General features: G+C 44.7%; 2 protein-coding genes across 2 annotated transcripts in view; one reads left to right on the top strand and one right to left on the bottom strand.

Moving 5' to 3' along the window:
• Positions 1-16,938, bottom strand: part of hydin (HYDIN axonemal central pair apparatus protein) — a 64,501-nt gene that overhangs the window by 33,720 nt on the left and 13,843 nt on the right. The window contains exons 8-24 of the mRNA XM_069724824.1: positions 16,574-16,775; positions 16,305-16,482; positions 15,381-15,480; positions 14,023-14,141; positions 13,318-13,541; positions 13,125-13,192; positions 12,761-13,002; positions 12,490-12,590; positions 10,850-10,985; positions 10,501-10,665; positions 10,260-10,412; positions 6,776-7,014; positions 6,380-6,677; positions 6,118-6,261; positions 5,255-5,398; positions 4,400-4,492; positions 3,405-3,625 (exon numbers count right to left, since the gene is read on the bottom strand). Of these exons, the coding sequence (XP_069580925.1) occupies positions 3,405-3,625; positions 4,400-4,492; positions 5,255-5,398; positions 6,118-6,261; positions 6,380-6,677; positions 6,776-7,014; positions 10,260-10,412; positions 10,501-10,665; positions 10,850-10,985; positions 12,490-12,590; positions 12,761-13,002; positions 13,125-13,192; positions 13,318-13,541; positions 14,023-14,141; positions 15,381-15,480; positions 16,305-16,482; positions 16,574-16,775 (2,827 nt within the window). The remainder of the gene's footprint in view (positions 1-3,404; positions 3,626-4,399; positions 4,493-5,254; positions 5,399-6,117; positions 6,262-6,379; positions 6,678-6,775; positions 7,015-10,259; positions 10,413-10,500; positions 10,666-10,849; positions 10,986-12,489; positions 12,591-12,760; positions 13,003-13,124; positions 13,193-13,317; positions 13,542-14,022; positions 14,142-15,380; positions 15,481-16,304; positions 16,483-16,573; positions 16,776-16,938) is intronic.
• The window catches only part of syt19 (synaptotagmin XIX), a 74,561-nt gene continuing 66,507 nt past the window's right edge, over positions 8,885-16,938 (top strand). Inside the window, exon 1 of the mRNA XM_069724819.1 lies at positions 8,885-8,906. The gene's annotated coding sequence lies outside the window, so the exon portion shown is untranslated. The remainder of the gene's footprint in view (positions 8,907-16,938) is intronic.

Below are 16,938 nucleotides of genomic sequence, written 5' to 3'. Positions count from 1 at the left end.
CTGTAACTGCATTTTACTTGAGTATTTCCATTCTTTATCATTTTACTTTACTACATTTTAGGAGGTATACTTTATACTTTTTACTCAACTATTCTCATGTCTGTCGGAGGTGTTTCTTCCTTAAAGAGGAGTTTTTTTTCCTCCTACCTTACGTGGGAATTGTTGAATTGCTGGATAATGCTGTGAAGTTCTGTTGTAAAGATTTGTATGTGTTAAGTGCCACGAAATAAGTTGTGTTGTGATTTGGCGCTATATGAATAAATAAAAATGAATTGAATTGAATATTTACAAACCACTTTGTAGAGTAACATTTTGTAGCATATGAAATATGATGAATTGTTGAAGTTGAGCATTGTGGAGTTATTAAAATTAGCTTCAGGTTGAGCAGCTTAAAATGCCACTTACACATTTTAATGAAGTGATAATAAATGAAGTGTTTGAAATGTTATTACATTAACATTTCAAACACTTCATTTTTGCCGTTATATTTCTTATTTACACGCACAACACTTTCGGAGCAACCACTGAATTTTCCGTCAAATGATTGCTTTCTTTCAGCTTAGTTTTATTTTGTTGTTGTGGGTTTTTATCTTTTTTTTTGGTTTTTTTTTTTTTTCTTCACAAACTCCTGAGGGAAATATCCGGCAGTTTAATAGCTAACTGCTCCACTACATTAACCTGCTACGCTCTAGCAGTGTCTGTCTGCCGGTTACTGCTGAGCAGGTGAGGGCTTCTTCAGCTGAGAACAGCTGAAACTGCATTTCGTTGTCCTGGTATTTCCTCTGAACAATGACAGTCTGATCTGATGTCATCTAATCTGATCCACTCTCATGAGTCTCTGTGATCTTTTGATACCCAAAAATCACATTAGCGTGTTGTTTATTAATGAATAATTAATGGCTACAAATCTTAATCGTATTAGAACTGTAAACTGTAAAAAAAACAAAAAACAAGATACATGTCTGCAGGTGTGCAGACAGAAGCTGGTTCTGACCCTCAAGATGCTGGAAAATGAGACTCTGGGTTTAAGAGACTGAACACATGATAAAGGAAAGTTGCTCAAGAATCTTCATCTTGCCTCTAAATTGTTCGACCTTGGTTTTAACCATAGACTTTATATAAAAGTGTTCTTAACTTCCGGGTCTGAAAAATTAGTCCGATCCAGAAGTGTCTTAAACTGTAATACCACAGATTACCACTAGAGGTGGGCTCCAAAAAGCCTCCGGCTCCATTCAACTTCTCTCATCAAATCCAAAGTGAATAAAATGTGTCCATCAGTTATCTCGGTGTTGTTAGCTAAAGTCACTCCTTCTTATTAGTTTTCTGGAGGTCCATCTGAAAATAATCCCTCATTCATTAGAAAAGAAGATTCAAGAAGACCTGTTTTTGGGGGCGTGTCTGTTTGATTGACAGGTCTGTGGTGCAGTCAGGTTACAGCTATCGGTGGGCAGGATGTAGTATCGTCAGGTTTCCAATCAGATCAGTCAGTTGCACCGCTGGCTCCTCCCCCAACTCGTCCAAATATGGTCACTTCCTGCTTAAAACCGCTCCGAAATAGCAAAGATGGCGATGGACAAAATCCGAACTGGAAACTTCGTCATGTTCACAAACCAACGGGTGATGTCACTGATGGTTGCCGCTTGGTTTTAACTCGACATACCATGAAGTATATCTGTACTTATTGGTTGGTACGGTACAATAAAAAAAAGGTGAAATAACCTGGAGCTTTTCTAGTTTCCTGCTGAAATCGAATGCTCACAGACAGAAGTTGCAGTAATGTGTGTTGCGCTGCTTCTATCTGGTGGGATAAATGGGTGGAAAAGAGTTAGCTGTATTGAAATTCCTCTCTCCAAGGGCTGCAGTGTAATCACTGATAGTGATGTAATTAGCCGAACACGGCCAAATAGCACAGGTTTTGTGTGGGAGAGACTTAAGAGAGAGAGAGAGAGAGAGAGAGAGAGAGAGAGAGAGAGAGAGAGTGTGTGTGTGTGTGTGTGTGTGTGTGTGTGTGTGTGTGTGTGTGTGTGTGTGTGTGTGTGTGTGTGTGTGTGTGTGTGTGTGTGTGTGTGTGTGTGCGTGCGCTGAGTGAGGTCTCCATTTAATTAGCAGGACGGCCCGTGAGTCGGATTGTTAATAGGGGTCACTGTGTAAGAGAAGAGAGGCTTGATATGGATTAAGTAGGAGACAGGAGCGCAGGAGGAAGTGGCAGGGGAGCAGCAGGAGGACAGGGAGGAGGAAAACAGAAAAGGAGGAGGAGGGAAACAAAAAGGAAGCAATACCAATAGATGAACAAAAAACAGAGAAGGGAAAAGATGATTGAGGGTGATAAATCTTGTAGGACTACTGCAGTTATAGTTGGTTCAAGGCCAGACGGACTACTACAGTATTCACAGTTCATTTCAGGGGAGGGGAAGCAGCGGCGCTCCGTAGCGTTTATAAAGAACACAATCAGTAAATGTGTCTTCCCCCGGAGAATTTATAATGGATTTGGCTTTCAATTCACAGGGTTAAATGTATAGCTACTGTTACTGACTCATCCCAACAGGGCAGTTTAATCTATGGCTCGGAGCCACTTCTGCTCGTGGTCCTGAATTTGTTCCAGTCAGGATCCCACTCTTCTGGGGTTTTTTGTTCTCCAGCTTCGAACCCTTTGAACTCTACAAATTTAAGCTCATATCTTGGTCATTGTTGTTTTTCCAGGACAGTCTTGACTATCCAGATCTTTAATCATTTAATTTGATAATACTTACTGTAGAGATTTTTTTCCAATTCGAATAAACTCTTGATGCTGCTTACACGTTGGTGCATCAGTCATAGGTTATATTCTATTACTTTTGAGAGTGCAAGTACATTTTGCTGATAACATTTCTGTACTTTAAAGTGGAGATGAACCACTGAACAATATGACTGTGGTTTGTTTGATTTTGTTTACCTTTGGTAAGATACAACACTGCAATTGAACTTGATATTCACCAAGCGGGCAACCAGCAGTGACGTCACCCGTTGGTTTGCGAAATGCCGTGATGAAGCCTCGAGGTCGGATTTTGTCCGTCGCCATCTTTGCTAGTTTGGAGAGGTTTTGGAGCAGAAAGTGACCAGTTGGGGGAGGAGCAAGCGTTGGATCTGATTTAATCTGATTGGAACCCAGACGATACTACGTCCCACCCACCGTTAGCTGCAACCTGACTGCACTACAGACCTGTCAATCAAACAGACATGCCTTCAAAAGCAGGTCTTTTTGAGGCTTATTTTATAATTAATGAGGGATTATTTTAAGATGGACCGCCAGAAAACTAATGAGAAGGAGAGACTGTATGCAACTGTACACCACTTAACTCTCCTTGTGGGAATAGGAACAGGAACAAGTATAAATGTGACATAATATGTGGACATTTTCCGTTTACCTGATGTCGGTGTGCTTCCAGTCATCCAGAAAAGCCCAGCGGTAGGACACGGGCAGCGGGGAGCAGTTGGTGACGGTGATCACTTTACGAGTCTCCGTGCAGTTGAACACGCAGCCGAAGTCCACTGTGGTGGAGGGGAAGTGGAGGTTGGGGTAGTGGATCTCAGCGTGCAGCTCCATCTTGTCCTGCTGTGGGTGATCCAGGTAACGTACCTCAAGGAACTGGAAAAAAAAGAAAAAAGAAAAATGTCCAGAAAGTGAAGAAAATGTTTGATTAATTATGCTGGTAGACAAGTAAAGAGAGACGTTTTCATTTAATCACATTGACTGTATATAAAAGTGGACGTAGCTTACAGGTCTGAAAAATGAGGCGGAAGTTCCTAAAGCTGCAATACCACAAGTGCCACTAGAGGCAGTTGTTTTTGGGGGCGTGTCTGTTTGATTGACAGGCCTGTGGTGCAGTCAGGTTACAGCTATCGGTGGACGGGACGTAGTTTCGTCAGGTTTCCAATCAGATCAATCAGATCAGTCAGATCCACCGCTGGCTCCTCCCCCAGCTCGTCCAAATATGGTCACTTCCTGCTCCCAAACCGCGCCGAACTAGCAAAGATGGTGACGGACAAAATCCGAACTGGAGGCTTCATCACAGCCGTACACAAACCAACGGGTGACGTCATGGCTGGTTACAGCAGTTCCTCATCTTTTTTGGTTTGCGACTCCTTTAAGTGACACAATGCTACTTATGACAATTTATCTTACATTATCATTATCAGTGCTTACTGATTTCAACTTTAGAGCGAGTTTTTCTTCTCAGATTATTACATTTGGAGGATGTAGAGAATATCTCTCTTTCAAGAGATAGTATTTGAAATTTCTTACCCATTTAATGATGTACAGAGGTTTAAAAACAACAAAGTTTGGAAAAAAAAACTATCCATAAAGGCACAATTAAAAAAAGCAAAACCATGAAAAAAAATAAATGACCACCATAGTTACCTCATCAAAAGTTTGTGAAACCCAATCCTGACAAAAAGCTGGATTGAAGCAGACCCACAGCTCAGCCTGATTCCTGTCACCTAAAACCAGAGACTGGACAAAGCCAAAGAGGAGTCATGATATAAAACACAAAGGTATCAAATAAATCACAGTGCTGCTGGAGTATTTAGGACGTGGTAGTAAACTGATCAGAAGAATATCAGAGCAGTACGTTCAAATTTATGTATTTATTTGTTTTTTATCTGATGACTCCCAAACCGCAAGTTCACGACTTCTTTAAAAACCCTTAATGAAAGGTTTATTGTAATCCTGCCGTGGGACCTCTGCTTATCAAAACATACTGCTGCTCTTCAGCTGCACTTGCCAAAGGCTTGAAAGCCATTTTAATGTGGATTCCAATCCAGCATTTTAATCAGCTTGCAGAGAGGAAGTCTGAGTTATGCTAAAATAAAAACATTGACATTATGGGAATATATGAGCTGAACTTCTATCATGGTATAAAAAAAAAAAAAAAAAAAAAAAGGTCTGTTTATAGTGATACCACTGAGTGAAAAGCATCCAAACTGCCTTTATACATGAACTGTGATCAGTTCAATTAAAGCAGGCTACTGTTGTGTACACACACACACCAACTACCAGCCTTTATTTGTGGAATTAATGCAAATTATTATTGTTGATCATCATGTCTCCAACTTAACATTTTATCTCTGACCCTTTTAGAACTGACTGATATTCTCTGTTTCAAGTAGAAACGGCAGTCCATTGAGAGAAAACGGATATCCATCACAAATACAAATATAAAATGGACAAACAACAGTGAGGATTTAACCAAACGGGAGAATAAGAGATGAGCACCTTGGTTGTGGTTGAGCTTTGGTCGCCCGGCGCCTCACACAAAAAGAATGGCTCCACGAGTGAGAGCTCCATGGACAGAGACAAAGATGACACGTTCTTTAGGACCAGCTTCTTGTACAGGGGCAGGATGCTCTCTCCTCTGACCTGTAAGACGTTCACACACATCTGTAGTTAACTGACGAATATGAAAACGTCTCTGAGTGACAGGGACTACATATGAAAGGACAGCAGTAACTGTGACAGACATGACGTAGCAGTGACATTTCTGAAGTATTGTGTTCATGAGCGTGGGACAGACATCAGGTCAGACAGACCTTTACCTTTCACCTTTCAGCACTAAAATCTTTTCAGTTAATCTTTCAGTCCAAGTGAATGTTTGCGCCAAATTCAAAGGAATTCCCTCCGGGCGTTGCTAAAATATCACGTCAATGAAAATGGGAGGACGTGAGGTCACTGTGACCTTGACCTGTAACATTCGACCCCTAAAATCAGATCATTTTATCCATGGGACCGAGTGAACGGTTATGCTAAATTTGAAGTCATTCCCTCAAGGTGTTCCGGAGATATGGGATATGGGACAGACACAAAGTCACTGCGACCTTGACTTTTGACCTTCGACCCCCAAAATCTAATCACTTCATCATTGGGACCAAGTGAACATTTGTCCCAAATCTATAGAAATTCCATAAAGCCGCTAGGGGAGATATTGCACTAATACATACGTATGTGGACGGACAATCGGAAGACTTCTTGCCTACAGATATTTCCGGCGTTGAGGCACAGAGACGGTGCTGAGCAGTACAGTATAAAGTCTGACATGAACATATCCTTCACAGAGTTTGTGAATTTTGTTCTCGACCAACCTTCTTTATGCAGAAATTCAGCTGCTTTGAGGAAATGCTGAGCACCGGAGCCACAAAGCGACAAGTAATATCCACGGACATGATGTTCTCCTGGGAGCCTTGACGACCGATGATTCCCTGACACACCAGACGCTCACGCACCAGCTGAGAAGACAGGAAGAGACACTCTGTGAATGTGCAGCAACGCACAGCTGTGATTGGTACGTTTCGGAGTTTGAGTTTCTTCACTTTCGGGCCTTTTTTTCGAGCAAAACCGTTTCACCTTCGTAGAGTCTGAAGATCCTGCGAGCAGCATGTCAACGGAGCAGCCCGGGAAAAGCTCCACGCGAGACGGACTGAGGTTGAACACCGGCTTCTCTCTGCCGGAGGAGAGCGGCGATCCGCGGGTCAGAGCGTCTCTCGGCCTGGGAGTGGAGATCGGCGGCAGGAAGGCTTGGTCGGGTAAGCTGCTCCCTTTGCATGTTTTCGAGGAAGGCGGCGAGCCGTCGATCTTCCAGTACATCCGGTGTGTTCGTTGGCCGTGGTTGGTCAGCTTGAAATGGTACTGGCACGACCCGTGGCTTATGAGACATGAAGAGGGGATAAGGCGTCTGGTCGGCGCCACAGTTTCAGCTCTAAATCACCATATTGCAAAGTCGAAAACCTTTCGATGTCTAACCTGAAGTAAGTGCCGAGGTCGAGCTTGGGACCAAAAGGCTTGTCGCTGACGATTGTCGTGCCGGTTCCCATGGCGGACAGAGGGACGGTGTGCATTTGACTGTCCACTACGGACACCTCCAGCTGGTCCCTGAAGTTCAGCGTGTCCTTCAGGTGAGCCACGACCTTGAGCTCCAGCTGGCTCTCCGGAGGCACTTCCCCCTCGCTGGGCTCCACGCGCCAGAAGGACCGTCCGTGGCGCTGAAGAAAACGAAAACACAACTTGAGTCGGGGTGAGCCAGCGGTGATTCTGACTGATCTGATTGGAAACCCGGCGACCGATCGCCGTAACCTGACTGCACCACGGACCTGTCAATCAAACAGACACACCCCGAAAAAACAGGTCTTCTGGAATCTTCTTTTCTAATGAATGAGGGATTATTTTCAGATGGACCTCCAGAAAACTAATAAGAAGGAGTGACTTTAGCTAACAACACCGAGATAACTTATAATATTTTTTTGGAGCCACCCTCTAATGGCACTCGGTGTTATTGCAGCTTAAGGCACTTCGGCCTCATTGATTCAGACCCGGAAGCTATTTCCACTTTTATATACGGTCAATGCTCATCTCCCGTCTATAATCTCTTTACATAAACAAGGACTGCCGCAAGACAAACACAACATTTGTTTTATTTCGTAGTGTTTTTCTGAATAAAGTCCAGCGTAATGAGAAAACAGACATAAATCTCATTTTCATCTGGAGTCCTTTAAGGACGCAGATAGCTTCTCATTGTGCTCACTGAACTGTACACACACACATATATATATATATATATATATATATATATATATATATATATATATCTGACCGAGCAGCGGTACATATCCCAATAAATGCTCTACACCACGTATCTGTTGATTGATGGCTGGAACATTAACTTTTAATTGGGATTTTTGAAAATATGCTTCCTACAGATGCAGTGGAGCTTGGCTGCTTTCACTGCTTATAGGACAACACAATGGGCCTGTTGATCAATGGGGAGGTGAAATGACTTTTTTTTCAATAAAGGACAAATTACACATGAAGATTTTTCTCAGAGAAAAGACACACTTGAAGAAAAACGCCTCACACAAGCAGGCAAACACTTGAGCAGTGAGTGACTTTGGGAGTCGTAGATCACTTTCTCAGCAGCATTTGTTTGATCGGGTGGAGGAGCCGGTGAAAGCGGGGACTTGGAGCGGGTCGATACTCGGGGCGTGGGGGTGATCGCAGTAAAAAGGGGTGGGCGGAGTCAGAGGAGGAGAAAGAGCAGGGAGGTCGACTCCCTGGAGTGCGGAGCGGGACGCGCTGGAATCTCAATAACCACATCAAAAACCCGCCGCGTCCCACAGTTTGATTAGCGTTGATTGTGTTTTGAATTGCAGCCGCAGGTCACGCAGAGCTGTGGAGTTCAGATCTGTGCATCTATCAAACGGTGCATCCAACTGAAGAAAAATCCTCTGCTGACGCTGCAGCTGCTTCTCATGTCATTTATCATACGGCCCGACAGAATCAATACGCTGTGATGCGAATCTTGCGCGGCTCGTGTTTCAGGTCACGAGATGAAAATAACATCAAAATTGATCAACTAGTTGCTTTAAACAGAGATTGTTTTTGGTCTGCTTTAGTTATTTCTACATTTCTATCTTATAATTAGTGGTAACAGAAAAGGAAAATAAACAACAGAGAAGTAGGTTCAGTTAAAGGATTCTGCAGTGCTCGGATGCTATTCCTCTCTCGACTGTCTGGAAATGTTCAACACTGTATTCAAATGATTTAATCGAAGCCGTTCATTCATCGTGGAAGGGATGGAGTCGTTCTCACAGATGGTCTTTTGAAATGACGAGCCGGCGTGGATACCTGCTGCACGATTTTCTGTCATGTCAGGTCTCTCTGCGCGGCTCTCTGACAGCCTATCGAGCGAGATGTAATGTGATTCCAGGTGAATCTGCATCGATCGACACCCGAGAGTGTCGAGGAGAAACTCCTTCGCCTCAACATCGCCTTTAGAGGAGAGGACAGGGTCACACAACTGCAGTTACACCGGGGGTTTGCCTGTGTGCGTTGTTTTCAGTTTGTGTGTGTGTGTGTGTGTGTGTGTGTGTGTGTGTGTGTGTGTGTGTGTGTGTGTGTGTGTGTGTGTGTGTGTGTGTGTGTGTGTGTGTGTGTGTGTGTGCGTGTGCACGGTCATGTCTATGGTGGAAGCTACCGAGGAACGGTTCCAGTCGCGGATATCGGGCGACGCTGATAAGGCGAGAGAGGAGCTTCCGGGAGGCGAGCAAAAGACTAAATGTGATAACTTGCGGCTCTCGGGTTGCCGTAGAGGTTTGGTGTTTTGTTCGTGTCGAGTAAGCACGATAAACAAAAACAAGTGGGACATAACTGTTTCATTTTTCTTTCAAGAGCTAGAAAACTAAACGTGTCCTCGTGCTGAAAACGGCTTAAAACAAGTTCAAATGTCTCAGAATTATAACTGTTTGAACCAGTTCGACTGTTTTATTGTGAAGATTAACTGACTATTCTGTGCGTAAGACGTGACACCAGGAACGAATCGGTCGAAGTCGATCAATCAGTTTCCTGGATTGCGCTCGCCGGGTTTCATTCGTGTCGTTCTGAATTGACGAAATGTCACCGTGTGACAGGTTTATAATGTCGGCGCAGAGAGCAGCACACGGAGGAAAATCACTTCATCTCCCAGGGGGAAGGACGAATGTCGAACTGGCAACTAATTATGTCAAGTATGGAATCTATTAACTCATTAGTTGTCCAATTAGACTGTGAATGAGTCACAGGAGCAGTGGAAGATAGAAAGTTTATACAAGAGATCAGATGGTGAATGAGTGGACAGATATTTAGTCAATCTGATGCTGTTTTTACTTCATTACTACCAAACTGTGTTCCATCCTACGACTGGATCTGAACACATGTTAAGTAGCATCGCTCCTTTATTTGAACTTATGTAAGAAGGGGTAAAAAAATTGTATCCATGTTTTTACCAAGCAGCAACCAGCAGTGATGTCATCTGTTGGTTTGTGAACGCTATGAAGCCTCCAGTTCAGATTCTGTCCGTCACCATCTTTGGAGCAGGAAGTGACCAGGAAGCTTCTTTTCTAATGAATGAGGGATTATTTTCAGATGGACCTCCAGAAAACTAATAAGAAGGAGTGACTTTAGCTAACAACACCGAGATAACTGATGGACACATTTTATTCACTTTGGATTTGATGAGAGAAGTTGAATGGGAGTCTATGGAGCCGGAGGCTTTTTGGAGCCGACCTCTAGTGGCACTCGCTGGTATTGCAGCTTAAGGCCTCATTTTTCAGACCTGGAAGCTACATCCACTTCTATGTACTGTTAATGGTTTTGATAGGTGTGTGTGTGTGTGTGTGTGTGTGTGTGTGTGTGTGTGCGTGCGTGCGTGCGTGCGTGCGTGCGTGCGTGCGTGCGTGTTTGCAGATGTTTGTACCATGCAGGTGGTAAAGTGAGCTGGAATAGGTGACTGGTTCAACAGCTGCAGGGTTCTGGTCACATCTGTCAGAACGGGGATCCTGCCGAAGCTCAGCTGAGAGCTCTGAACATGAACGACCGGTCCCTGCCCGACACACGACAAGACCACCTCCTGGAACCGAACAGAGTGGAGGAACCATTCAGGACATGATATTTAACAGATGCCCCTCACTTTAAAACACACACAGACCTCCACTGACCAGGGAAGGCTGGAAGCTGCCGAACACGGCGATACGTAGAGTGTGATGCAGCTGTCCGACGGCCTTCGCCATCAGAAGCAGAGGAAACTCCTCCGAGGTCATGGGAAGGATCAGTCCTCTGGGCGCGAAGCTGCCAAAAAGCATTGAGGGATTCTCCTCATATTCCTGAAAGCAGCGACACACAGAAATTATGCCTTTTTTTCTTTTTTTTTTAAATGCAGGCGTTCAGCATCTATTGTACGTTTTAAGTCTCGGTGATGCGGAGTGTGGAGCATCGAACTGTTGACTTTAACGGGAAAAACCACAGAATCCCGAACAGAATTTAGTTGCTGCAGAGATCTGAATGAACCTGATCAAGCACGCCGTAGCAGGCGGGCAGGTCGCTGTGGTTGGTCAGCCGCACTTGCTGCTCGTAAGGGTGATCGAGGAAACACCTCTGAAAGTCCAACGCCGGAGTCTCCACCACGATCTTCGGCACGACGCACCTATCGACGCGCAGAGGAGAGAAGGGGGAGACACGGAGGTGAGAAACGGGAAGAAAAGATCAGAGGGTTATTTATGAATCGCACGGTAATTGCATTGCATCGCGCCAAAAACCGAAGCCTATTAATTAGGAAGCGATTCATAAATTCACAATGAGCCTGATTGCCGTGAGGAAGCCAGATTAGCATTGCCCTATTATTCTGAGTGATGGCGCAGGTGACATTCCAGTGTGTTATTATGCAAACGAGGCTCTGAATATTTAACACGTCCTCCGCTGGGTTTGGCGACACCTGTACGCCAGTTCAATAGACCACATTCACAGCTTGTCAAAAGCATCAGAGCAGCCAGACAGCCGGAAGCACCGCAGAGGTTACTGACAGGGAAGAGGAAGAAGGAAAAAAAAAAAGCACTTTACTTGAAGAAAGAGGACGATCCGAGAGTTTGTTTTATGGCACACCTGCACGTACACGCGGCTTAAGGCACCATTAGTATCCTGGAAAAACTAATACTGAGTCTAGGGGGCCGTGATATCTTGACTCAGAAATTAAATGTCACCCTTTCGCTTGTCGCTCCATAACCCCGAAAACTTCACAAATATGAAGCAGACAGGGAACAATGTTTGCAGTGCTTTCAGAGGTGAGTACCGAAAACTAGAGGGTTTTGAAGTTTGTAGATAGAGACAATACAACGTTACATAACAGCACAACTGCACACGTGGAGGTTTGTGTTAATAAGTGGCAACTTGTGCTGACTGCAATATGAAAAAAGTCTCATACAAGTCAGAAGGTTTCAGCAAAACGTCATTAAAATACCTTTTAATTGAAGAAAATGACCTTTTAATAATCGGGTTATCACAACTAATGAGTTACTGTGGAGGCAACATGTTGTTGGTACAAATGGAGCTAGTTTATTATGGTAATATTAACATATTATATACAGAAAATAGTAACTGAAGCTGGTCAAATAAATGTAGTGAAGGAAAACATGAAATATGCTTCCCTGTGAAATTTCCCAAAATGGGGAAAAGAAATCCATGAAAATACCTTTAAATTACAATATATTATAAACATTAATTACAGTAATTCAGTGACTTTCCACATTAGCCTACTTTTCATATCAAACACAATATTCACGACATCCCCGCAGTCTCCTGTCAAAATATTGTTTTCATTTTCAACCCTCTTATCAGAAGGAGAGATTATATTCCATTTTACTGGGACAGAAGATGATGATTCATTTTGTTTTCATTAATGTTTTATTAAGTGTCTTCCCAAAGTGAAAAAGATCAGACAGTTATTTTGTGCTTACGGCCGCAATGTGGCCTTCAAGTTCTCTTCTGTTTCATCTAACTTTCACAGATGCGTGTTTGTGCTCATGAAAAGAGAGAGAGAGAGAGAGTGTGTGTGTGTGTGTGTGTGTGTGTGTGTGTGTGTGTGTGTGTGTGTGTGTGTGTGTGTGTGTGTGTGTGTGTGTGTGTGTGTGTGTGTGTGTGTGTGTGTGTCTGACCGGGCATTGATTGGCAGAGTCATGACTTCCTCCCCGACACCTTCAACATCCACCACCAGCGCTAGCCAGTACTTCCTGACGGTGTTGGAGCACAGCGTCACCTGAACGTACGTTAAAAAATAAATTAAAAAATATTGGATTAAACAAACATTCAATCGAAACACAGCAAATTGAAAACCAGTATTACAGCCCGTCTCTAATTTCCAAGTGTCTCCACAGAGACAGAATTATTTCGGGTGAGCTCTGTGTTGGTTTGTCGATGAGCTGTAACCTTAATGGTGACGTCCGACATGGCTCTCAGGGAGCCGGCGGCCGGGCTGACTGTGAACTCCGCCGGCCGGGGATGGAGGTCCACGGCCGTGTGGCCCCGCCAGTTCTTCCGGGACACGTCGGACACCTGCGTGGCGCTGCTGACGCTGGGAGACCCCCACCCGTCCCCCAGGACGCGCAGGCCGAAAGTCATCGGCACGAAGGAGGTGTTGTAGAGGGTGCAAGTGGATGTTTGCGGGAAACCTGAGCAGAGACGAGATGATCGTTTTTTTAATAAAAAATATAAAAACGAGTTGTTGTTTTTTCTGAATACTGTGATTCTCTGGATAATGATGTATCTTATCCAGTAACGTGTTTTTACTCACCAAAGGCTACATCTCCAAAATTGAGCTCTGAAACATTGAAGTGGAACGTGGGACCGATGACACAACCCCTGAGAGAAAAGAGCAAAGACATGAGAGACAAGTGGACTTTGGTATTTCGATTTGTAAAAACCGCCACAGTTTGCTTCGATATACGCCGAGCTGAATGTCGGGATCCGACGCCTGCCGACCTCACCTGAAGGTTAAGGTGAGCGGCCGGGGCTGTCCCGTGACAGTCAGCAGCAAGTCTTCGGAATAAGTACCCAGGGTGCGACTGTGGAAGGTGACTTCCACAATCTGGCAGGCCCCCGAGGGAACGACACCTTCCTCGGGGCTGAAGGAGAAGCAGCGGCCGAATGTGGTGTCGGGGCTCGACGCCCTGAAAGGGGCATCGATCAGGCCTCTGTTGGACAGCTGCACCTGCACACAAAGAAGGACTCAACAGTTTTGTTCTTTCGTCTTGTACGAGCGCCACAATCCATCATCAGGTAACGTACGGCACCTCATCAATAATGCCATTAATAGAAGATTATTACCACAGCAGTGGTGCTCTGACAGCTCGATGTTGTTTTTATCAGGAAAAACCTGTGATTGATTTACTTCAACGGTAAAAATAAGAAGTGTATAAATGTTAACGGTTTCGTTCAGCAGCCCAATTTGGGGTCCGCGGGCTAAAGTTTGGCCAGCGTTGTCTTTGTTCTGGCTCCCACTAAATAAAAGTATTATTCTGAAATGTAATGTTAGATGTAGAACGTTAATTTTCTGAAAAATATATTATATATATTATATTCCATCCGGAATCATTTTTAAACCTTTATCGGACAGAATTTGGGCGCCTGTATAAATAATTACCGGGATATTCAGTTTCTAATAGGGACGCTGCTGTTAACGTGTCTCTTACCTCGTAACGATCTGTGTCTCCTATGAAGACGTTTTTCATGTCCATCAGGTTATAGTTGAACAGGAGTTCAGGTCCCAGGCCTTCAGCCTGGATTGTGAGAGGTAAACGGGACTCGCAGCCTGAAGGCAGACAAAAACAGACATGATGTAATGATTAGAGAAAGGAAAAGACAGAGAAAGTAAAAGATGTACAGTCAGGTGACAGAAATCACCGAGGCAGGAAGAGATCCACAAAACCAGACATAACATTCAAAACAGATATAAAACGTAATGTTTAGAGACAAAAATTATCTCAAACTTTAACGTATCTAATATCTTATATCAGATTTTACGCAGGTGAATCTTAATTATTACTATATTGTATTTGCCACAGCCACTTTTCTCCTTTTGTTCTACGTGAACTTATTCGAGGCCGCCGCAGCCGTCTGTTTTGCTGAGTAAGCTCGGTGAGGACCCGGAGGACACAGTCATCTTCCGGCCTGCCCGTCACAAAACATGGAAATGAATGTAAATCTGGCCTGTGGCTCAGAAGACACACATGAAGGGCCACATGCAAATGTGTCAACAACACTTTTACTACCACTGGGATGAGATGAACATGTTGTGGCTATTGTCTCCTATGAAAATGAGATGGCCGGAGGAATGAGCGAGTCCGCCGGCAGTTGAAGCGTTTATAAAAACCGGGTTTGATGGAGGATATATCGCTCACTGAAGGGGGAGGAGGAGGAAGGGGAGGAGGAGGAGGTACTTCTGGTGTCCTCTGACAATAACCGAACACACAGACACACTTAGCTACCCAGACTCGTCTCTCTAACCTTCGTCTGCTCCAACCCACAGAGGGAAGCAGAATATTTTATGAGAAAACCAAAGCTATTGATTTTCACAGGAAGGCTGTGCCGTGGGCTCGCAGTCGGCCAAACAATCTGCGAGGTGGTGAAGAACAAACAAAAAGAAAAAAAAGAGTTCTTCCTCTGCTTCTGCCATCAGGAAAAAGTGTTGCTATCAGACTTGGCTCTTGACCTTTGACCTGACCTGTGGTTCATTATATTCTGATCTCAAATCCACCTCTTACACATTTATACCCATTTTAACAATACAAATTTTGCACACTAGTGCCGAGTCCAAAATGGTTTTACTTTTGTACAAACGCTCACGAACACGGGTGTATTTGCGAAACAGAAGAATTTGGAGAATGAATTAAATACAGGTTGAGACATTTCACTACGAAACATATCAGCCTCATGGTGTCCCCAAAAACAAAGTCAGGGGGGGCACAAAGTAATCCATGCATGTAAACAAACATGGTATATCATTTATGAAACTTCTGGGAGTATTGTTTTCTTCTATTGAGGCACTGACCTGTGACATCACAGTAAATGGTTTGCTGGTACAGTCGGGCCTCCTCGGGCTTGAAGACGATGTGGAAGTACGCCGTGGCGTTTGGCCAAATTTCTCCCTCCTGTACCAAAGAGAATATTTTTTATAAATTTTATTTAGAGAATATAAAACAAAACACGCACCACAGTCTGTAAATGTAAATACTACAGGAAGTGGAAAAACAACATGACTGAGGCTGACTGATTCTGTTTGGTTTGACTGTACACACACTCGTGTGAAGACTGCTGGCCATTTCTCTCAGTTTGTGTTGTGATTGGCCTACAGGCTGTTTACCCCCCCCCCCCCACACACACACACACACACACACACACACACACACACACACACACACACACACACACACACACACACACACACACACACACACACACACACACCCCTCCCTGCTGTTCATCTGTCTCCTCTCTGAGTCCGTCCAGGGAAGCTAGCTGAGCTGAGCGGAGGAGACACCGCCATAGAGGACGGGGAGGAGGTGGAGGTGGGGGTGGGGGAGTGATGTCAGAACAGGTCAGACTACCTGAAGGGTCCGTTGGGCAGAAAAAGAGCCCCGGTCCACGACCCTCCTGTCACCGAGGAGTCAGACGGGATTTACGTGCCAACAACAACAAAAAAAAAAAAACAGATCCCAAACTATTTATGTCACATCTGAGATCTCACATTTGATATTCTGAGTCGACATGTTCACGCGCTCAAGGACGAGCTGCTGGATCGCAGCCAGCTTCAGACGATCCTGCGGACGCCTTCAGCATTAATACAAGTATTAAAATTGAGTCAGACGTACAGGAGACATTATCATCTCTGCAGGACCGAGGGGAAAAGAAACCACGTGGTCGGGCAGTTTGACTAATTAGTCGGGTGAAGTTGTGTTGACGCGGAGAAACACACCGCTGGTTCCACCGTCATGCAGCTGTGTGGGAGGGCCAGGAGGCGGTCTGTCGCTGCCCGGCCTCGGTCCTCCTCCACGGCTCCGGCAGACCGGCAGATCGCTGAGGGGTCATCATTCTCCTCCTCCTCCTCTTCTTCCTCCTCCTCTTCCTCCTGCTGCTGGAGCACTGAGCTCTCCCTGGAGAGAAGAGAGTGAACGAGGAGGGTCAGAGGAGAAAACAAAGAGTCGTATATTTCTCGAGCTACTTGGTAAAAACGTTCCCGTGAACCTCAGACGGCTCAGGTCCTCCTTGTGCCGGCCGGGCCACGTCGTCCAGCGGTACCGGAGCGGTACGTCGCTGTCGTTGCCGAGGGACACGGTGTGAGCGTTGACCAACGAGATGTAAGTCTTCTTCAAGAAGACGCAGTCCGTCTCCAGACGGACGTCCAGCTCCTCGCAAGACCCGTGCAAGCCGATGTACACGTCTTCGCCTGAGAAAAATCAGCACGCAGAAGTGGAAAAAAACAAAAACACAAGCGTATATTGGGATACTGTGCACCAGTCGTTTCTAGACTTTTCTAGATTATGAGCTACTAATATGTTCCCAGAGAGTTATACAAGTCGTGTGAATGGAGGCCAAGAAGGGAAAGATTT

Source organism: Brachyistius frenatus, unplaced genomic scaffold (genome assembly GCF_029030835.1).
Source record: "Brachyistius frenatus isolate BFR_SWC_R1_liver_20210118 unplaced genomic scaffold, ASM2903083v1 Contig_397, whole genome shotgun sequence".
In the NCBI taxonomy this organism is placed as follows: Eukaryota; Metazoa; Chordata; class Actinopteri; family Embiotocidae; genus Brachyistius; species Brachyistius frenatus.
Note: the sequence above shows the minus strand (reverse complement) of the source record. Positions and strands in the feature narration are given on the sequence as shown.